Here is a 22,860-nt window from a genome sequence, read left to right on the forward strand (position 1 = left end):
GGCACGCTGGGAAACACAGTCCCGGATGTGTGCGGCGCCGCGGCGGCCGCTGTTGCACGGACTCTGTTTCCCAGCGTGCCCCGCGGCGGGCCCGTGGAGCGGGGCTCCGGCCGCTGCGCTTTGAGGTGGGCACGGTGAGCGCCGCGCTGGGGGGCAGTGGGGCGGCCTCGGAGGAGGGCTTGGGGGGAGCTGGGGGGGCCGGGGTCTCGCGGTGAGGTGGGCCCGCTCCTGGAGGGGCGGGCGGCGGCGGCCGGTGGAGCCGCCTCAGCCCCGGGGGTGTGGCGGGGCCTGCCTCGGGGAGGGGTGGTGGTGGGGGTGGTGTGGTGGAGGTGACGACGACGGTGACGGGGCCTGCCCGGGGATGAGAGGGGTGACGGGGCTTGTCCGGGCAGGGGGGCGGCAGAGGTGGGGTAACGAGGGCAGCTGCGATGGGGGTCATGGGGACAGCAGGGGGATGGCGGGGGAGCCCGTGCTTGGGAAGGTATTGGGGACAGGTCTGGCGGGATGGCGCCTGTGCGGGGAGGAATTGGGGACAGCCCTGGCGGGGGGCAGGGATTGGGGTCAGCCCCGGTGGGGGCAGCTCTCCGGGGCAGCATGAGCGGGAGGTGCTGGGGGCAGCCCCGGTGGAGGGCGGCGAGGGGGCCCCGTGCCCCCCGTGGAGCACAGCGGGGTGTATCGCTCCCCCCCTCCGGCTGTGCCCTGCCCCCCTCCTCCGGGGGTGCAGGGGGATTTGCCTGTCATGGTGCCCTGGCTGTGTGGGGGCAGCCGGTGGGACGCCTCTGCTGGGGCCGGTGCTCGGGAGGTCTCGGGGAGCGCAGGGCAGGCCTGGGGGGTGCCCAGGCCAGCTGCATGGCTCCCACCCCGGGGGTGGGTAACGTAGGTGATCCCCCAGGGGTTGTGAGGAGCGAGGGTGAAGCCTTTTGTTGTGTGTGGGTTCGCTGCTGGCTCTTTCGTGCATTGCCCTTGACAGCAGTAGCACATGGACATGTAATTTTACCTCCCCCTCTCTGTTCTTGGTGTTTTTGTGAGCATTAACGAGCTCAAGAAACTAGTTTCTGAACCTGTGAAGCTCATCCAGTGTGAAGCATGGTGCTGGCATCGCTGAAGGGGCAGTGTCCCACTCCATGAGGGCCAGCAGCATGCAGCGGGGAGAGGAAATACTATTGAGTACAAGCTGTGTCAGCTATATAAAGTCTAAGTTCATAAAGCTGAGCCAAGTGTTCTGGTGCCTTGCAGAATGACCACTGCTGCCTTGGGCTCTCTGGGAACTTCCTGATAAGAGTTGAGCATCTGAATGAGACTCAAAAAACCAGACTTTTCTCTTAAAACCAGTGCAGAGTTACTGCTTTCTTTTTAAATGCAACTGGAGAGGCATATGACCGAGGCATTTGCTTGTCTTGGGAATGCTGGAGGCTGTGTTGATTCCCTGCTAAGCCTGGTTTCAAACCCACGTCTCCCAGAGCCCTGCAGGTTGCCCCCCCCCCCCAAGCTTTTAGGCCATTTGCTCTTCCAGAATGTCTGGGATCTGCTGGCTGGCAGCGTGAGGCTTCCAAAAGCCTGGTCTCTGGTGATAGCCCTCATCAGAGAGGTAAGCTTGAACCACTTTCAGGCGATGTGCATTGTGCCCAGGTTTTCTCATTCTGCTTGTGCTCTAATTATTCAATCATTGTCTTATGAGGGAGTGTCGGCACTCTGTTGCTGTTATGTAAGGATCCAGCCCCTCCACTTGCTTTCAGCAAAGCACTCTAGATTGAGCCCTTGAGTACAGATCTGCGTAGAAGCTCTTAGCCTAGCTACAGTCATCCTATTGGAATGAAAATATAAATGCAGGGCAGAAAATATCCTAAAGTGAGACTTCAGAAGCTGGTGAATTTTGCTGGATGGAAAGCTTAGGATGTTGGGCTCTTCTGAGCTTGGCTGGGACATCTGCAGGTGGCATTGAGAGGAGCTGGTGTCCTGTGAATCTGGTCTTAGGGGACTTGCCCCAGGTCACCAGGTGGGTTTACGGCAAAGCAGGAATTAGTTCAGCTTTCTTGGCCTGTCCTTTATTTCTTTCTTCTACCACCTTTCTCTCTTTTTGGAGAAAGTAGTAGTGAGAAATAACTGAAACTTTTAAAACTATTTACTGTAATATAGGCAGAATAGACAAAGGGACTAAATAGTAACATACATGCAGCCATACAGTGTGCCTCAAGCAGATTGCTACAGGTTTTTCTTCACAAAATTTTACCCTAATCTGAGATGGTGAAACATGTTTCAGACTGAAGTCCCATTCAAAGTACTCGCGTTGTTGTCCACCTAGAAGAAACAGTGCTGCTTGCATACGTGTCTTGGTTTAAAAGGAAAACGCTGTCTCTTAAAATGACACAGAGTATTTTTGTCTTTGAAACACTGGTGAAGAAAAGCTCCGTCTGTCTCCAGTGGGCTCTTGTGAGTCATGTGTGGTGGACTGTGAACTTTGGAGTTATTCATTGGCTGTCGATGAGCACAGTGGAAAAAGGAAGTTCACTTCACACCGTGGTTTCCTTAGCGTGTGTGGTTTTTTCCTCCGTCCGCTAGCAGTGACTTGTACGTGAAGAAATCTCTGCAGTGGACTGCAGGGTGTTGGGTTTTGTCTGTTCCCAACTAAACTGAAAATGTTCCCGTGAATAGAGAGCTTATTTATATGTGTTGTTATTTTGCACAAATTCACACGTGGTTGGATGATACCTGTTATGTACCCGTTTATCTGTATTTGCTGCAAATCTGTTTCCTTATGCCAGGATCTCGTAACTGGAAATTGACTTGAGGATGCACAGTGAAGTTTTCCCCCAGGAGTTTTAGCCAGCCGAGCTGAGCAACATCATCTCTCACTAGACACAAGATTTTTCCCTGACTGTACATCTGAGGCCTGTTATCCTGAGTTTGCAGAAATCCTGCCCAAGTTAAATGGGCTAGGGAGGTGTGAAAACAGTGGTTCCTGTGCAAGTGTGTCTTGGAGCACTGAACAAAATTATTATTGGGTTGGATCCTGGAGTCCGAGTTCGTGCCTGCAGAAGGTTTGAGCTTGCTGCCGTAGGTGTCCATGGGGGAAAGGTCCCTTTCCTTTCACTGGGAGCTGGAATGGTATCTTAGTGCAGCTGAGCCAGTGGAAGGTCAATGCATTTCAGAAAACGATTATTTGGTGTAAAATTTCATTGTATGCGTTTATCCTTGCAGAAAGAAATATTCTTAGTGCTGCTTTGTGGTTCCCAAACACACCTTTCCTTAGGGAAATTACAGTCATCCCAGGAACTTCTGTGAGATTGCTCATAAAGGAAGACAGAAATATTCAATAGCTTCTGTCATAGCTTCTTTATGTGATAATTTACTGTGTCTTCAAAGCATTAAACCATGGCTGAGATTTTTTAGGAAATGAGCAGGTAAATGAGAACAGCTGGGTAAAATGAGAAGCAAGTGGATCACCAGAATGCTGCTTTCTCTGTTTTGTTTTATTTATTTATTTGAGTTAAACCCACTCAACAGCACCACAGTTGTCTCCTTGAGCAGGGAGGGCACAGGAGAACTACCGTTTGGCCACGATGGCCCTGTGTAAAACCAGGAATGTGTCCTGTGGTCTTTCCTTCTGGTCCCTCCTCCAGTGGACAGACTGACACCTCCCACCACTCTGCAGCTCTTAAGACACTGGCGCTGAAGTACGTGACTAAATAATCCTCTTCTGGAGAAGGGCTTTACTCATTTGCTGATCTTTCGGTGAAAGATTCTTTTCTCTTAGTGCATTAGCGTAACTGGTGTTCATGTGTCATTTCTTCTTCGCCCCAAATTTACGGATCTCTGCTGGGAGCAGCTGCAAATGGGTGGGGTGAAGTTTTAATTGTATTCTTAACTGTCTTCATACTTTATTTTCTACTCACAAAATTTAATAAAGGCAAAGCAATATGCTTCCATTTCTAAATCGTAAGTTATAAAATGCCTGTCAGACACTGGGTAATGTCTGTATTGTGGGGAAAGCCTGGAGGCTTCGGCGGTGACGGGGACCCTGTGTGTGAGCCTTTAACCAGGGAGTCCCAGCCCTGAGCAGCTCACAAGTGACACAGCTTTCCTGGCCATGCTCTGTTGCTTTCTTTAGACTGGTACAGGCAAAACAATATGTTTCCTCTGTGTACATGTAGTTAAGCTTGTATATAACTGCATTGCTACGTACAGAAAGAATAAGCTGCCTGTACAGGTCCCAATTCTTATCAGAGAGCCGTTGTCTCCACTAAGGACTGTGCTAGAATATCTCAATTAAAAAGGAGAGTAAATGCAACCCCAACAAAATAATTGTGCCAGTGTAAACTTTGCAATCTCCAGGCCGTGCACTGAGCACACAGGAGGACAGCACAGAGGTGCAGAACAGGGAAGCGAGCTGCTGTAAATCCCGAGGGCTTTGGATACAGCACAGCTATTCTGACCTCGGTGCTGAGACTGCCGTCGGTGCTGGCAGCGGCGTGTGGTGTTTGGAGTGTATTTGTAGGGATGGGTTTTAGTCTAGACTTCATTCTTGATAGCTCTTGTCAAACCCTGCAGCGCTGGTTTAGAGGGTTGTTTTATGGTATTCCCTGTTTCCGTTTTGAGATTTCCAGGTAGGGGCACACAGTGCTTTTATACTTAACAAAGAAGGGGTAAAATCAAAGCTCAGCACAGATCTCTCTGCGGCTTTCATCTGTGTGATCAGTTCTGCCAAAATTGGCAACACTGCTGACGCCGAGTCAACTTTGCAGGATTTGATTCTTCCAGAATGACAGTCATGTTCAATGGTGGTAACAGGAAGAATGAATCTGCATTTTTAAGAAGGATTGTGCATAATTATTAAAATAATGGGTTGTGTACCAGCTGATTTTTTTTTTTTAATCAATTTACTTCCAAGCTAACAGTGATATGTGTTTGTTTCAGCAGCTGGGGAGGTCCACAGAGAGCCAACAAATCATCTCAACACCTAAATGAGGCATTAAGTCTGGTGAGCTTGTACAAATTTCTCTTCCGATGTATGTGTTTGGCTGGGTCCCGCTCAGATCTGTCTGTCTCAGCTTGTTGTCTGGCTGCAGCTGGAAGGTACACATGTTCTGGCAGTGGCGTTCCGTGCATCCTCAGCCTTTGTCAGGTGCCACGTTTGTTTGCTGCTGAATAATAGAAGCCTTAAAAGTGGTTGACAGTGGGGTTGTGCTGAATGAGGTGCTGCCGGGTGGAGCTTCATACGAACCAGGAGAAATTGGGATGTTTTGGTCAAGTTCCAGCATGCCGACTTTGGGCAGTTGGAGATGAGCAGTTTGTAGTGGGAACCCCGGGCTCGTAGTCTGTCAAGCACTGTGCCAGAAGTATTTCTGATTCTAGAGGTTCTTTGGGTGCTGGTTAGTGACATGTGCTGACCTGATTATTTATTATTTTTTCTAATAGATCTGTTGCTGTCTGTCTGAAACTTCACTGTGGAACACTCTTACTAGAAATGGCAGGTAAGAGCACCTCAAAATATGGCAATGTAGGGAGAACGGTTTCAGAGAATGTTTCTCGGTGTGCTGTGATGGCTGTGGCGCATCAGGTGTGTGACATGTGTCCCTAGTGATCCCTAAAGCTCTTCAGCTCCTTCTGTTTTCTTGCCTTGGTCATATTCACTTCTGTGCTGTAGGATTGACAGCTGAGGTTGCTGCTCTGGTGATAAAGGCTGAGGTGTGACCTGTTTGAGAGTTGGATGAGGATGACATTTATTCACAAAAAAGTACATGAGAATAATTCCTTCCTTAGAGAGGCTAAACAGCTTCCCACGGCTTTCCTAGCTGTACTGTTGACATTACTACATCTTAATTTTACCTGTAGTAAAATGAGTAACAAAATTCCTCCCAATTTTTTTTAAAATAAGAGCAGGTTCAGGACTTGTATACAGTTTCTGTTCATCACTTATACAGCTTGGTTTATGAAAGCACAGGTTGTGCTTGCTGATCCAATATGTTGATCCTAGCTTTGATGGGAGTGCTGTAGCACTCCAAACTATGCAGTCAGACATGAAAGGGGATATTTTAATTTAATTTCCTTTATCTATTCTTGGAAGTAACCCGGAACAGTTGAAAACTACAGGGTCTTTGGGTGGGAGAAAGTGGTCATCTGGCTACTTGCAGCTGGGTGACAACAGAGAAGAGGTGTAATCCTGATCTTTGTGTACATAGAAAAAAGTCTGGATGTATTTGGAGCATTTTGTGAGCTTGAAAAATGACAAACTGCAGTGGCTGGTGTCCAGCAGGCCAGTTGGTTTTGGATCCACCATTTGGGGACTTGTGCACTACAGGCTGGCATCAGCTCTACTGCCCATAACAGATCTGTACTGCAGGAGAGAGACAATGGAAGAGAGCAGAACCACAGTAACTAGCTACAGCTTCAGCTGTTGAAGAGGGACAGAACAAAATTTTCCTCATCCCATAAATATAATAATAATAATAATAGATTGTTAGAGAATCTGCTTTCACTGTGGTCGGTTAATCTTGGTCTTATTGACTTCCCTCGGGAGCTGTCTCTAGTTTTAAAAGCTGTGCCCCCTTCTTTTCCCTTGATCCAGCATTGTTCTGTCCTTTTGTAGGCTGCTGAGACAGACTGTAGAGGAGAAAGCCCATTAGGTGTTTGTAGCAACTGAAAAATTAATGCTAAGAAGTCCAGATTCCTATGGACTTTGACTGCATGTGATGGGGTCAGCAGTAGATGTTAACCAGTAACTAATACCAGCTTTGGAGAGTGTCTGAATTAATGTAAAAAAAAAAATTTAGCAAAGGTGGGTGAGGAGGGACAGGAGACTTAGTATTTGCTTTTATAAGGAAAAGGCTACTGAAAAGTCAAATTGGGCTAGTGACTTCAGACTTTATTTCATATTTACTTCTGATGTACTCACAGTGGGCGTTATCCTGAAAATATTTTCTGCGTGAAAATATGCCTTTCTTTTGCATGAAGAAAGCCTTTTCTTTCCCAAAGCATGGCTTACAGCTTTAGTCTTCCCTGCCAACCTTCAAATGAAGAAGCTGCTCCTGCAAAATGTCTTCTCACACGGAGATAATGGCAAGAGAAGGGGATCTCTTGTGCTGACGGTTCTTGTTCAGACATTTCCTCTTGTCTTCTGTGCCATTTGGAGGTTTTCCCAGGACATTCTTCATCTCTTCCTCTGCTTGTTTTTAATTCTGTTTACTGGGGCTGAAGTAGACTAGACAATTAGTCACAATGCCCTGGAATCAAACTTTAATCAGCACTGGAAGGCAAGAGCAAACGTTCTCAAACATGTAGGAATGCACATGCAGGCACACACATAGACACAGACAGATCTGCGCACCTGTCTAGAAGCTGACAGCAGCTTAAATGCAGAGGATTTAGGCATTTAATTACTTGTTTTTAAAACATATTTTTTTCCCAAGGTAAGGTTTTATTCACTCTATCACTTTTGTCAGCATTTGCTGATTTATTGTATCTGAATGCAAAGTTTTGGGATTTTGGTTTGGTTTTTTTCTTTCTTTCTTTTTTATTCTGGGGCTTAATCTTACAGGAAGAACTTGACTTTTAAAGAGAAAAGGGTATGTTCATGAGTCTTCTCACAAGAAAATTATCCCTGACATCTCATTTGCCTTCCCTTAACTGGATGATATCTTGAGTATTAAATTCCAGTTTGAGAGATGCTTTCCAAAGGCGCCCTTCCTCACTGTCACACAGTCATATCTACTACAGGTCCTAAGGCCTGATCCATGCACCAGCAAGACTACTCAGAGCTTGTGTCTGAAGGTAAATCTGCTTGTCTGGATAATTGCCAGCTTTTCCTTTTGTTTTCTGAAAGGTTGCAACTAAAAATCTTTGTGCAGCCTGTTTCCCCCAGATGTTGCTGGCTTCTCCTCTCTTCCTGAGGAACCTTATCCTGGAGTTTAAGGTTTTTTTGTCTGTCAGTGCCTTTCACAGAACTTTACACTGATGTGTAAAGGTGTCAAATCCAAGTGTTGCTTATTAGTTCATCTCTATTCCTTGCTCTAAGCCTTGCATGTGCTAGTTTAAATATCATGTCCACTGCTGAGGAAGGAGAACAAAATATTTGGTGTTCAGGGTGAGGATGAACGTGCTGCAGCGAGTAATGTGAACGGCCAGAGCTGGTGATGGTTTCTCTTTTGATTCTTGCGAGTCCCCTTGACCTTGGGGTCCACGGGTGTGTATTGGAAAGGTGTGGAGGATGTTAGACTTGCTCAGCCTTACGAGAATGTTTCTGCATTCAGCTAATATCTGTGTTCTACATTGCAGAAAAGGTGAATAACTTCCCACCGCTCCCCAAGTTTATCCCTCTGAAACCGTGTTTCTACCAGAATTTTGCTGATGAAATTCCCATTGATTATCAGTCTCTGGTGAAGAGAATCTACCACGTATGGATCTGTAAGTTGAATTAAAAAATTGTGCTGGGAAAATACATATGTGTAGTGAAAAAAATACAGATCTCAGTGACTTAAGTGCTTTAAAGTTTTGACTGCAATTAGTTGATGAGAAACAATGATTCCTCTTAGAATACTGTAATATAACTTTATGCCCAAATGTTAAGCTGCTGTGCTATGAGTCTTTGCCGCAGAGCAGCTGTTGAAGAAAGGAGAGAGTATCACTGCTAGAAATGTCTATTAGTAAATCTGAAGAGGAAAAAAGCAGACCATATTTGACACCTTTATTAATGTGAGGTAATGTTTTACTCCCCAAAATAGCTCTCTTAAAGTAATTCCCAATTCACTTGAAGTAAGATGAATAGGAGAATTTTAGGCAAGAAAATAAATACGGCCCATGTGCTTGCTACCTGTTGCCCCACCTTGCTATGGGAAGGCTCAAACTCCCCCGTGTTTGTGCCACCCACAGATCGAAGCAGAGTTTTCTACCCATAAACTATCTCTTCCTTAGCTCTCCAGAGCCTGCAAAATGTTCCGCGTCCTCGTGGAGAAGGGTGCTGATCCTCTTGGTCACAGCTGGTGATTTGCTGATATTCTGTATGAACAGACCTCCTGGTCTGGGCTCGTGTTGTCTGGCTTAGCCATTCAAAAGCTAGTAATGAAAATTGACCATTCTTCTCCAAGGAATGAAATTGGATGAAAAATGGTGTGGCAGGCCTAGAAAACTACAGGGAATGCTTTGGAAGATTAAAAATCTTCTTGCCTTGCTTATCTTTTTTTCCCCAAATGCTTGTCATCCTATTTACCCTTCTCACTGAAGGAAAAGCTTGTTTTCTGCCAGATATGCATTCGGTGGCTTGGCTTTTATTCCAGATGCATAGGATGTGTGTATGAGAGAGATTTGTGTGCATAAATAATAGCATAATCTATCACTCAATTGTTCTTTCGTTATTTAGAGATGCTGAAATGAGCTCTGTAATTTTCTTGCCTGAAGAAACTGCTTGTCCCTTCAGACTTAACTGGTTAAATGTTACATGCTGTAAAGCTGCCTTTGTCTGCGACTCTCCCTAAACAAAGCCTCCCTCATTCAAGTTCATGGCAGGCTGGAAAGTTGCCAGCCATTTGGGCAACTAGTCTGCCAGTGGCTGAGGAGACCTGGCATTTGTCACCAGGAGTTTTACATTTACATTTCCATCTGCAGCACGCTTTCTTTTGGGGTCGTTGTGTCCCACCCACCGTCTTTTTGGGATGGGATGGAGAGAGGTTCATACATGGAGGGAAGGCGGTAAACAGGAAAAGGCCGGTGTTAAAAATAGAAACACACAAGTTGTTGCTAGAAGGTTGTATGCTCATTACTTTAATTGGATGTGAATGTTTTATTAAGGTGGATGGTGATTTGGGGAAACCTGTACCAGAGCTCCCACTACTGGAGAACAGACTCCCACCTGATGTGCAGGGAGAACCAGAAGTTCCTTAAAACTTCATAGGTGCTCTTGGCTTGGTGTTTTGTCGGGGTTTTTTTAGTAATTTTTGGACACTAACTGACTTCTGAAAATAAAAATTTGGGGAAGTACAGCTACTATATAAACTAAATTTAAACAATAAGCCTTTTTTCCCCCAATATTAAGATACATCCAAACAATTGTGTATAAAGCCTTGTTGTTAGCTACTCAGAAGACATTTTCTTTGTAGTAAAACAGTGTTTTATTTTAACTCTCATGTAATTCCTATGTCAGAAGCAGCAGCTGGGTTCGGATACTTTCCATGCTAAATTGTCCCAACTGTGTTGGCAATATTATTTTACGACCACAAAACTTTGTAGCTGTTTAGCATCCCCCAGGCTGTGTGAAGGCAGGTGGGTCTGTGCCAAGAAAGAGGAGTCAGAAGCAGAGGCCAGGGTAGTGATGGGCATCAGAGGGCTAAGCCAGGGATGTGCAGGTGTGCTGCAAAGCCACCACATGTGGTGAGGCAAGGAGAGGGCAGGGCATGGGCGCTTACCATGGGTGAAGAGAAATTCGGGGATTTAATTCTGGCTGAATAAATGAGGCCAGGGTCCAAAGTGTTACTGTGAGCTCATCACCAGGTGGTACGGAGGGTCCACCTTCTCATTTCTCTTTGTCTGTGCTAATTGATACAGGTTACCACCAGTTTTTTAAGAGTTACCCCCTGTTTTCTGAAATAGGAGCTTGTAACTGGGCTGAGTCTCTTGGGCACTGGCAGAGCCTGGGGGGGGGTGCAAGGACAGCTGCAGGGAGTCTCTGCACCATTGAGGGGAAAGCAGGGAGCCCCTGGCATGGGGTCTGCGCTCAGCCTGTGAAAGCTAGGAAGTGTGCCGCCCCACTTTGCGGTGATATTGAGCTTCAGGGAAGGGGGGAGCAGTGTCACTTCATGCACGTTTGCCTCGTGCAGCACTGGTGCGCTCTGGGGGCTGTTGTCAACTGTTCCTTTTCATCCAAGTGGCAGGAACAGGGATGTGAAAAGGCCTTTAAGCCACCCCTGAGGTCCCAAGTTATCAGCCTGATTGGAGTTTGCATATCCCCTCACTCAAGGCAGCACTTACAAGCCCTGAAGCGAACTTCCAGGCTTCCTCAGAGGCCCAGGGAAGCAGAGAGCAAGCCCGCAAGGTGCTGTGCTGGCTCTGTAATAGCTCCCGAGGCAGCCTCAGCAAGCAGGGAGACCGAAGTCCTGTTGTGTGAGGTTGGGTGCAGCGCAGTGGTTTACACCCCTCACCTCTCATAAAGGGGTTTTGCTACAAATGGGAATCGAACCTTGCTTGTAATTGATAATAATACTGGCAGAGGACTTAATTGGTTGCTACCCAGCTCTCCGTCCTTTGGCAGATTCCAAAAGAGTTTCCTCATCCCTCTGCTGCAGCATTCCCTCTGGAGATGGACGTGTCTGTGCTGCGGGCTCCTGGGGCACGCAGGACCTGCGGCTCGCTTGGAGCGGCTGCGTTACTGGGCTTGAGTTTCCCACTGCGGCGTGGACCCTTCCTGTTATAACATGGGCCATTTGTTTCCTTTTAAGCGTGAAGACATGAAGCTGCACAACCACACATTCTTTCCTCTGCCCTCTTTACAGTTTACTGCATCACACTAGTAGTGAATATAATTGCGTGCCTGGCGTGGTGGATCGGAGGAGGCTATGGGGTGAATTTTGGGCTGGCCATCCTCTGGCTTATCCTCTTCAGTCCCTGCGGCTACGTCTGCTGGTTCCGACCTGCCTATAAAGCCTTTCGGTAAGTAGGAGCCCATGAGGTGATTTTGTCTCCGTGTCCTCTGGGAGAGAGATGTGTCATTACTGGGGAGTGCTCCTATGGAGCTCTCTGTCTGGGATAAAGATGAAGGACTTGTTGGCTGAATGTCTTGTTTACCTTCCAAATGAAGAAGAATGTGGCTACTTTTAAATACCAGATGTAGGACTGAGGGTTACCTGCCTACGATCGGAAGTGAGCAGTGGCAAACTTTGTCACTTCCATGAGGATGAAATTCCTATTTTACTTCAATATTTCAGGCGTAGCAGCACCCCCATATCAGTATAGCACTAAAATAGATACTGATTTGGTAAAGTTTCATTGAGGCTTATTTTGATGGAAGACTATTAAGTTATTAGTTTTTGAGAACTCTTCTGGTTTTAGTCGCTAGGTACTTGAGAGCTTGGCTGTTTTGCTTTTTAGATAAAAGCAGTTCCCTGGAGTGAGTCCTTCTGAAACTCCACAAATATTTAAAGCTATCCTGCATTTTCACTTTAATTAATAATCATTTGCATTTGCTCATGCTTGCTGTGGGTCATGAGGCATTATTCAGACATTAATGCATAATGCTTGTCAGAGCTGTGAAGGTCCCAAGCAGTTTCCAGCCTGGCACAGGGAAGGGGAGGGACCTGCCCAGTGTCACACTGTGGGTCACCAGCAGACCCCACGCACCAGTCAGGGATTTGGCCTCTGGAGGTGAAGGTCCTTCTGGTTCCCCATTACCAGGGATTACCCAATTACTCTGGATTTTGATTATTCACTGGATTCTGTGACGAGTTGGTTTAGATAACAGCAAAAGCAGCTCATAGAAATGGGAGTTGGCAGGTGGGGTCCTGTCTGTTTAGCGCATGCTAAATTAATTGTTTAAATGCTCTTCCGAATTTATGCTTTTTATACTAACAACACTGGGCATTTAATGCACTGGTGGTGCTTAAAACATCAGTGACTACATCATGGAGTACAGGGGAGGATTATTTCTGATGAAAATGGAAGGCCCACTGGGTCGGATTAATCTGAAAGTTTTAAAAGACATGAAAATACCAGCTCTGAACTCTTGCCCTCTGGGGCTGGGGTTTTGTCCCCATCCCTAGTTCAGAAGCCCAAGTGCCTCGAGAGCTGGCTAGAGCTCTGTTCAAAGAGCAGTTTCCGTTCTGAGTTCTGAAGTCTGGGAAAAATTACTCCTCCCGGTTGACCTCCTCTGGACTTCCCAATGACCGTTTCTAATTGTTTCTTTAATGTTGTTTGTATGTGTTTATGCAACTGAATACTGAAAGGGCCCTGAGGTTACTCTGTGTAAAGTCTTCTACAGTTAAAAAAAGAATAAGCCCTAGGGACAGACTGGCAAGCCCAAAGATCGTAGACTTTGACATCAGTTGTAGAAGAGGCTTGAAAAACACTGATCTGATGGGATCACGGCTAGTTGTGACTCAAGAAGGTGAGGTCAAACCTATTTGCTCTGCTTGTTCTGGGAGGAGGCAGCCCTTTGATATTGGCATCATGTACTGTGAGGATGCTTTCGTAAAACCATCGTCATACATCTGCATCCAAAATTAAATTAGCTGCAGAGCTTTGGCGCTAGGGCAAAGCTGTTGCAAATCTGCACCAGAAGGCTGGATCAGAAATCACCTTTTCTGTGTATCCTCACTAATTCCCACAGATCCTTTCAAATGAAGACTCCTCCCGCCCCTTCAGGTCGTAGTTGCAAGAGTCTGTTTGAAGGCTCAGCCTCGAGCCTAATCCTTGTTAATTGGATTATGATAGGCATTACTGTGAACAGTCTGTGTTTAAAGTATTTCTTTCACACTGCTGTACTCTGAGGTGATATTTGAAGGGCGGAATCATGAGGATACTCAGGACTGGCAGTTTTCTGTCACAGCATCTCTAACCATAGCAACACGCGAGGCTCAGGGTGGCAGGGTTCTAGCTGGAGGCTTTTCCACTTGTCTTGGAGTAGCCAGGGGTCCACTGCATCGACCTCACCAGAGTCTGGGGTCCTGCCTCTCTCATCTCCTCATTAGTCATCAGGGACTAGAATTATAATACTAATTAACATTAAAATAATAAACAGTTAAATACTTTAAGCAAGAGCTGCGAATGACTGGAGCTCTTTTGTAAACTCCCCCTTGCACCAAACTGCCTGATAAGCGACCAAAGTGGTTTTTTGCAAATCTGTTATGTAAATCATGGGCCCTTTGGGTTCCTGAGAGAGTGGGAGTCATTTGTATCATTAAAAATGATAGTTTGGGGAGTTTTAGATGTGCCTGATGTAGCTGGTTTAATGGGATGAAGATGTTCTGCTGCAGTTCTGTGGCAGAGCCCAAACGTGGGCTGGACAGTGCTGTGCCCCAGTGCACCCATGACAGAGACTGCACATACCTGGTCAGCCTTCTGGTTTGGGATCATGTGCCTGCTGCCCATTATACCTGCATAAAGTAAAGGACCTCATATATCTGGGACCTCTCAACCTATACATCGTGAAGATGTGGAGCCTGCAAAGATGTGAGAGTATGCTTCTGCATTTCCCCAGACAGGATACCACTTGCTTCTCTGGTGGCTGTTTTTCCTCCTGTTGTGTCCCAGTGCTGGATTATTAACCGTGGGCATGTAAGTGTGATGATGAGCAGCCACCAAGACGTTCCCAGCCGGAATTCTTATGCTCAATTATCACTTTTAGCTTATGGGCAAGCTCTGCCTGCCAATGTTCAGGCCCCCTTGTGCCTACTTGCCAGTGGCTGAGCTGCCTAAGTGTCAGGCTGTGCTGACTTCAGAGGGTTAGGCACTCTCTGTTCCGCAGGAGACTGCCTCTTCTCATGTGTCGTCATATATGCAGTTTGGTAAAGCAGTTGCAGGAGCCAGGCTTGTGGGAAGAGATTAAGTGCTGATGATTCATGGATCTGTGTGCTTTCACTGCCGGGGACAGAGGAGTAGCCTTCAAAGTACACGGCTGTAGAGGGACCTCTTCTGAAAAACCCCATTGGAGCGGTTGTACGTGATGGGGTGAAACATCAGTGTGAAGCAACACGAGATGCCAGTCTCCCCCTGATTTCCTCTCTTCTTTCACAGGTCGGACAGCTCATTTAATTTTATGGCCTTTTTCTTCATCTTTGGAGCACAGTTTATTCTCACGGTCCTGCAGGCGATTGGTTTCTCCGGATGGGGAGCTTGGTAAGCAGGATGCGCTGATGGTCTTACAGCCGAGCACTTGGCTCCCATGCCTCAGTTTCAGGCTACGGGCTGTTTCCATGAACTCTTGAGAAACTGATGGGAGTCTGTACAGGATGGAGAGGAAGAAACTTTCTCTTTTCCTCTGTGGTATAGTTATACCTGCTCTTGGAGTACACAGTTCTGTTTTCATTTGTTTTATTGGCAGAAGTCAGGTATATTCACCTGCTTGTTCTCTTTAACACCTTTTCTTCTTAGCCAGTTTCAAGATTCATCTGATCCTCTCTTAGCATTGCCCTCAAACTATTCGCAGCACATGGTGAGCAGTGCATGATGACTCACTGTTGGCCTATAGAGCGAGTATTGTCAGGGTTCTCCTAAAATAAATGGGAGCATTTTAGTGTCTGTCCCTGGTTATGTTATAATTGTTTGGCATTTTAACTTTCTGTCGGTAGAGACTTGAGAGCAGTTCCTGCTGAAACTACAAATAATAGAAAGCTCTGGCACTCCATATAGCATTTTATTTTCTTAACTGCTGATGCTCTCCAGTTGTCCTATCTGGTTATTGCCGTCAAAGGAATAGAGATGCAGTGTAAATCATAGGACCCTCGTGTTCCCTGATCCCAGTTCCAGTTTCTAGACGCACGACCTCTGCACAGCTGACAGCACCTTGGGAATAAATCTTCTCTTCCCAAAGGACAGCTGGCTGTCCCCTAAAGGTCTGAGAGTGGATTAGCAAGGGATGCTGGCAAGTGAGATTTGAGATCTTGGGGAAATACCTGCCTGAGCTGCATTTCATTCTGTCCCTTCATTGCTGTTTTCGTTTTCATTTTCTTTAAAGCTGCCTTGTAGTTTCTGGGTATGTCTAGACAGCTTTTCTGATAGTAAGGATACTTTAAAAAAGAAAGCTGCAATGATACTGTTTCTTTCTGTGTCTTCCAGCGGATGGTTGGCAGCCATTACTTTCTTTAGCACCAATGTTGCAGCTGCTGTGTTCATGCTGTTTCCTGCCATTATGTTTACAATGTCAGCAGTCGCCATGCTCGTCTGCATTTTAAGGGTAGGTGCCTCAGATGTCTCTCTGACTTGGAGTATCTGCAGGTTGTATCGCAATAATGTGAACAGGCAGCTTAGCAGCCACCCTAAGCCATCACTGCTTTTAAAGTTTTTATAGTGTAGTTGGTGTCTCTCAGAGTATCTAGAGGACAAATACAGATAACACAAGACAGCTGGGGCTGGATGTTGTCACCATTTCATGTGGCAATGTTCCTTTAGGGCAGGTGAAGCAAGCTTCATTGCTCATTGGGGAGGTCATTGATGGTAAAGGTGAAGCATCTTGAGGTGGTGTGCAGTAGGGACTGGGTGGCAGGGTGGGATGTGGTCCTCTGTTCTCTGCAGAAAGAAGGATTTGGAGGTAGGACTGTCTGGGAAGCTTCAGTAGACTGATGGCAGAGGAGAAGACAGAAGCCCTGCTGAAGCAGTAGTGTCAGTTTTAGAGAAGGTTCAGCCTCCTGACCTGGGTTTGGTGCCTTGCTGTGGTATCCCCGACCTGAATCCCAGGCATGCAGCTGAAACAGGTTCAGGTCTTGGGTTGATATTATCTATGTGCACCTCTGTTCACTGTATTACTACATTTTTTAGTGCTTTTGTGCCTTAGAAATACAGCTCTTCACAGAGGTAGAAATAAATACGGTACCGAAGTGATGACTGTAGCTCTTCTGAGGAAGAGGTGTGGGTACCTGTTGCTGACTTTCCTCTCGTTCTCTCTTTCATCTGTTAGGTACATAAAATCTACCGAGGGGCTGGTGGAAGCTTTCAGAAGGCTCAGGATGAGTGGAACAGTGGCATGTGGAGGAACCCCCCCAGCAGGGAGGCCCAGTACAGCAATTTTTCTGGGAACAGCCTGCCAGAGTACCCCACAGTGCCCAACTATCCCCCAGGAAACCAATGGCCTTAAGCAGCAACAGCTGCAAACTGCCTGGATTCTCTTCTTTTTGGTCTTTTTATTATTGTTATTTGAAAAAGATCATTTGCATTCCCCCCCCAAGCACCCCAGTCATCTTGGGGACTCTTTTGGTTTTTGTCTCCTCACCACTGCAGAAGAGATGTGCTGTGTCAGCCCTTGCCACCTCCGGAGCACTGCACGGCCTTATCAGAAAGTTTTTTGTTTGTGTTGAGTTACCAGTATTTGCCTCGTTGCAGACTGAGGAACCAACCATTCACTGCCCTTGCTTGAGGGAATCCTCTCATGACCATGCGTGAAAAAGGCTTGACTTCCCCACGATGGCAAACACTACTGCAAATGCTCCTTCTCCTGCCTCCCTGCTTAGTTTTCATCAAATGCACAGCACACCGCTAAGCTGTCCGTAACAAAGGCAATCAGAGCATTAGTAGCAACTGGTGTTTACTCTCCCAGATGAATAATCCGGAATTCTTCACTCTAAGGGAAATGCAACACCTAAATTACTTGGTACTAGCGATATCGAAGGTATTTGTAAAATCTACAACCTCATTTGCTTGCGCTCTCTGGTGAAGAATCCTTTAGGTAACGGTGCTTGCTGTGGGTGAGTGTTGTTCAGATGTGAAGTCCACAAGAGTCCTCATTTGCCTGGCTAGGACTGTTGTTATGCTAGAAATCTTGCTTTCCCTGCTGCTAAAAATTTTTGCTGGATCTGTGTGCTTCAAAGGTGCAGTTTCATCTCACGTGGTTAATGATTGCTCACTAAAAGCATGATTCAAAGCCCACTGGAAATGATTAAAAAGCTGGCTGACACTGGGCTTTGGACCTGGCTACCTGGGTGATGTTCACCCTGTCACAGGTAGGCAGCACGAGATCTCTGTGCCATCTAACTTCCACTTAGGTGGCATTGGGGTTTTGTGCTGACCCAAGAAATGCCCTGCTAGACACACCTTGCCCTGCTGGGACAACCGTTTTTCTGGGCTCCCAGCCAAGTAGCCAGATGCGAGGTAGCTATGCTGGGGTCCAGGTGTGGTTTGGGAGTAATTCTATTACAATGAATAGTTTTAATCCTGCCTTTTACTGATGTAGTTGAAATCCACATGTTACGCAGTGGGGTCTGGTAGACCAAGGAATGCTTGTTAGTCCTCATAACTGATGCTAGCTGTGCGGACCTGGGCTGTGTCGGTGTGTAGCCAGCAGCACTTTCCTTCCATGCATGAGCAGGGAGAGGGAGATTCTTGCCTTTCTCCCCAAATCGGCTAAAGAGAGAATAAAGCTGCTGAGAGGGATTGTTTTCCCTGAGAGCTAGCATCTGTCTCGTCGTTCATCTCCATTCTGTGCACGCATGTCAGGGCTCCTGTAGCCTGAGCCATCCAATTCCCCTGTGTCCTACAGCGATCCAGGCAGCAAAGGCTGCAGGTTTTTCTTCTCCCTCGACAGCCTGCAGTGAATTTTTTCAAACCCGTCAAAACTGGGAGGTCGGTTCCCGATGTTTTTTGTAGGGAGTGAGTGTTCAAAGTCTTCAGCTCTGAACATTTTGACCAATGATCCTGTGAAGGACAGAGTGCTCCACTGCAGAGACTTGGGAGGTGTTGGGCACCGTGTGGGTCAGACCCAGAGCCTGCTTGGCTTGGCAGGCTGTTGGATGGGATGCCAGAGGTGTTACGGTGTAAATGGAGTCACTCCAAATTCACACCAAGTAATTGGAGAACAAAGCTGTCTCCCGGAAAGGGACAGGGAGGTTGTCCTAGCTAGGTGGAACTGATTTGCAAGTGATCTTTTGAAAACTGTCTCTACATGTGCCTTATCTAATAATAGTTCACGAAGGAGAGCTCTTCCTTCCCCATTGCCCCTGCAGAACTTCCCATTTGCTCTATTAACTTTTCCTGTGTCATACTGTAAATACTAAATGAAGTACAGCTCGGAGTCTGCGTGACATCTTTGTTACTAGGGCCAAAGCGAAAGCAAACATAAATCAGAGAGCAGTGCCTCCCTGAATTCCCGTTTACAAGCAACACTGATGTGCTGCTGCAGAACCAGCCTTTTGCTGGATCTGGGAAGTTTAACATGCTCCGAACATGAGTTTTTTTTTTTCTTGCGAGTGTGCAATGTGCTTGTAAGTACCAACGCTTGAAGCCTTCTTAACAGAACATGGTCTGATCACATTGTCAAGCTTTTAGGTGCCTTTGTCTTGTGTCAAGTGTAATTTTAAGTGTTCTTTGTCGCTTGCCATCAGAGAGTGATAAAAGAACTGCCTGATAATTAACTCTCTGGAAATACGATTGCACTAAGGGGGAGTGAGGCATGGTTAATGGGGTCGAGTGCTAGGCTGGCCATGCTTGGAAGCCAGAACATGGTATACCTCTGTGCCACACTCCCTCTGGCCCTGCCCCTCATCACCCTCAGCTTCTTGCCAAAAGTTTTCAAAAGCAATTGGTGTCTGTGCTTTTTTAGTGTGCCAGGTTGGAGGTTTCAACATAACCAAGAGGGGAGGCATTGCTGGGGACTCTGCATCCTGCTTCTTTCTTTCTTTTTTTCTCTCTTCTGCCCCCCCACCTTTGGATAATCTGGGGTGCTGACGGAAGCACCTACCTTCAGTCATGGTGAAAATGCTTGATGCAAGGAGAGGAGGTACTCAGGAGCCTGCCCACCAAAACAGTTGGAGCCAGACACCAAAATTGCGCCTCATTAGCATACACTGCCTGAGATCTCTACAGAGCTTAAGTGAACCTCTCTGGTTGGGATCTGCCATCTCTCATCCCCCCTCCATCCCCTCCAATGCCAGAAACCGTAATTCCAGACAGTTGACTCAGCACGCTGCGTGAACTACTGTGGCTTGTTTTTTTGGACAACTCTGTATGTTTTTAAATGTTTACATTAGATTTATAAGACTTGTTAACACCATTAACCTGGACCTGGCTCCTGGTTTCGTTGAGCATCACGTGGCGTGTATGTGTGCGATGTGTCATGTCACTTGTGGAGCTCTGGTCTTTGTGTTTTTCTTCTGATCACAAGACAATAAATGCTCATCCTGTGCTTGATGAGAAGAACTGGCCGCATTAGAGAAGTGTGTCTGTTCCTAGGTAACCAGAGTTATCTGGCAGAGGGAAATGGCGAAATCTATTTTCCTCCAAAGTCTCCCACTGCATGTTGTTTTTTCTTTGAAAGAACAGCACATTTACAGATAAAGCTCATCCTCTGCGCCGGGGACTGGCATGAGAGTAGCACGCTGTGGTTTGGACTCTTACAGATGCCCGATAAGCTCTTGCCAAAGGTGCTGCCATTATTCTCATCTGTTGAAGGGAATGGAGAGCACAGGTGTGGGTGGTGGTGAGAAGGTCCCATCTCCCGGGCACTGGGGTTGAGCTCTTCCTCCTGGCCTCTCAGCAGCGCAGAGACTCGCACTGGCCCCTTGCAGAGCTGGCTTCTGCCTTCTCTGGTTTATTGCCCAGAAGGAGACGGTTATCCCTGGAGTAAACGGGCTGTTTAACAGTGAAGGTGAGTTGAATCGCTCTATTTAGCACGTAGCTGAATTTATTGCCCCAAATTACCATATTGTGGCTTCATACCCCAATTCTGCTCCATAGCAGATATGTAATCTTAAAAGAGATATTATCGTCACAGCTGCTCGATATGACATCTGCGAATCTCGACATCTTCCTTACCTTCAAAGCCTTGCGCCAGGTACCCCCTGCCGCACCATCAGCCTCTTGCTTCCACCGGCAGCGGTTTCCTACAGCTGCTCGCTGCTGTGCCAGTGGTGTGTTGAGCACAAGGATGAAACGGCTTTTACTCCAATTTTTGCTCCAGGCCCTTAAAATCTGAGCATGAGGCACAGCTTTAAGCTCCTGATCCAGCTGCTACTTGGGCAGGTCCTTGGCACTTGGGGGCAACAAGTTGCTCACCTCCCTTTCGCTCCCTGTGCAAGAACCAGGGCTCAGCAGGAGGATGGGGCAAGGCTTGTCGGGAACATGCCCAAAGTGCTGGGTCGGGGGGTGGTTGTGCAGCAAAGCTCAGCCCTCCCTACCCTGAGCAGCTCCGCAAAAGGTTCAGGGTCCCTGGCATCAGGGTGGGGGCTCTTCCCCCAGGGGTTGCAGCAGATGGGATGCTGGGAGGGGCTGGCTTTTTCTTTTGTCTGGTTCTTGATGCCTTTCTGTTGCTCTTCAGTTTCTCCAGGCCCTGAACGCAAATGTTTCAACGCAGAACACAAAGGTTTCGTCCACCCGCCCCCACGCAGCGCGTTCTCCCGTCCATGATCGCGAGGGGTTCATTTTATGTTGTCTGCTTGTGATTTAGCCCTAATTAACTTGTGCCTGCGGGAGGAGGGCAGGGTTCATAGCTGGATGCTTTCCCAACAGAATTTCCCTGGCTTTTCTTGCTAACTTGCCGGTGCTGAGCTGGTTCCGTAGCATGAGCTGTACAGGTCTCTGCAGACCACGCCTGGCACACTGTGTAGTCCCTGCTGGAGATTTGCCTTGAAATAAAATCAAAACTATTTGCTTTTCCTCTCTCCTGCTCCAGAGGATGGGTTAAATTCTCAAGTCAAATGTCTGAACAACTCAAAGTGCTTGAAATCACCTCTTCCTGCAGTGTGGGGCGGTGGGATGGTGCAAAAAAGCAAAAGGAGGATGGCTCTGCCACTGGGTACCTGAGGGGCAATTTTGTTCTCTCCAGTGGTGGGATGTGCATCTCAGCTTCAAGAAGGAAACACCTAAGGGGGAAAAGCACTTTAGACAAATACTGGGAGGACAGCGTTTCCCTGGAACTGGGAGAGAATCAATTCAAGTGGCTGGAAATGCTGCAATGTGTATTTGGGGTGATGCTGGTGGCTAAAGACCTGTTTCTCCCCCAAAACCACACAAACTCATTTGCCCATTGCCTGAAAATATTTTTGAGGTGAATCTGTCTCATGCCATGAAGAAGATGAGAGCAGCGGGAGGTGCCTCCTCCCTCCAACGTTACCTTAAAAGGCTCAAACAGCGACAGTTCTTGTGGCACCAAAGAAACGATGCTCTTGGCTGTGCCCTCCTTTGCTGAGTGAGTGCAGGGAGAGAATTTTTATGGCCAAATGATTGATCAGAATAACTCCAAAACTGCAGAAAGCAAAAGGCTTTTAGAGGTGGCACTGGGGGCTGCGTGCCTGCCCGGCTCCTGTCCCAATGGCTCCCACCAGTATGGAGCTGTGCCCCGTTACCTCCCAAAAGAGGCAGCAGGAATGGCAGCTGCTCCATCTCCTGCTCAGCACCAGTGGCTCTGCTTGGGGCTGGTGTCTCCAAAAAGGCTTCAATGCCTGCAACATCCCAGCCCCTGCCTTCTCTTTGCTCCCGTGGGTTGGGGTGGGGTGGGATGGAGGAGGCTTTGCCAACTGGTGCTATGGCTGCACCCCCTCTGCGGGACTCCCCAGACCCAGTTCACCACCAAGACTGTCCCACCAGTGCCGGCTGGGCCCCATAGCGGGGCTGTACGTCACGTTGGGTCTGTGTCCTATGTTGGTGCTGTGCTCTAGCAGGAGGGCTCAGCCACATTTTGGGGCTTGTTCTCTGTCATTGGGCTGCTAACCCCATTCCAAGGCCTGTCCTCTATAGGAGTCCTGCTCCCCGCAGTGGGGCAGCACCCCACGCTGAGGACGGTGCCCTGTACGGGATCCTGGTCGCGGCAATGGTACTGTAACCCAGACCGGGGATCTCATCCTGCAACGGGGCCTGGCCCCTATAGGGGCTGTGCACCTACAGGGTACCCTATAGCGGGGCCTGGCCCCTACGCGGGGAGCTGTGCCCCAAACCGTCTCCTGACGCGGTAAATGACGCGGGGGCCCATACCGAGTCCTCCCGCCGGGCAGCGGGGAGTTAAAGGGAGGCCCCACCGGTAGCCGCCAAACGCGACGGTACCGTAAAGCGCCCCGCGCTGCCGCAAAACCGCTCCTCCCGTCGCTCGCCTCAAGCCTCCTATTCTCGAACGCGCTTTACGCCAACGCCGTTGCGCCACCACCCTCCCGCCGGCTGCGCTTGCGCCGGGCTCTGCCGGGCCTCTTCGCCGCGGAGTTGGTATTCTGGAAGGGCGCCTGCGCCGGCGGCGTGGCGGGGGGCGCA

General features: G+C 47.8%; 1 protein-coding gene and 1 long non-coding RNA gene across 7 annotated transcripts; one reads left to right on the forward strand and one right to left on the reverse strand.

The window, feature by feature from the left end:
* Positions 1-46: 46 nt before the first annotated feature.
* Positions 47-19,826, forward strand: SCAMP4 (secretory carrier membrane protein 4). 6 transcript variants are annotated; one of them, XM_080385937.1, is made up of 8 exons: positions 47-125; positions 4,918-4,978; positions 5,416-5,471; positions 8,272-8,400; positions 11,478-11,634; positions 14,713-14,814; positions 15,754-15,871; positions 16,592-19,826. In XM_080385937.1, exons 3-8 carry the CDS (start codon positions 5,465-5,467, stop codon positions 16,766-16,768), a joined length of 690 nt encoding a protein of 229 aa, XP_080242063.1. In that variant the 5' UTR covers positions 47-125; positions 4,918-4,978; positions 5,416-5,464; the 3' UTR covers positions 16,769-19,826. The 6 variants fall into 6 exon arrangements, with proteins under 6 accessions (XP_080242063.1, XP_080242064.1, XP_080242065.1 ...); XM_080385938.1 differs by having other exon boundaries at positions 64-125; positions 4,915-4,978; XM_080385939.1 differs by having other exon boundaries at positions 74-134.
* On the reverse strand, positions 19,285-22,860 carry LOC308063250. Its single transcript, XR_013927903.1, has 2 exons — positions 22,591-22,860; positions 19,285-21,482 (listed from the first exon to the last, which is right to left on the reverse strand). It is a non-coding gene; the product is annotated as an uncharacterized lncRNA (long non-coding RNA).

This window comes from Falco punctatus (genome assembly GCF_963210335.1).
Source record: "Falco punctatus genome assembly, chromosome: 4".
Lineage (NCBI taxonomy): Eukaryota > Metazoa > Chordata > Aves > Falconiformes > Falconidae > Falco > Falco punctatus.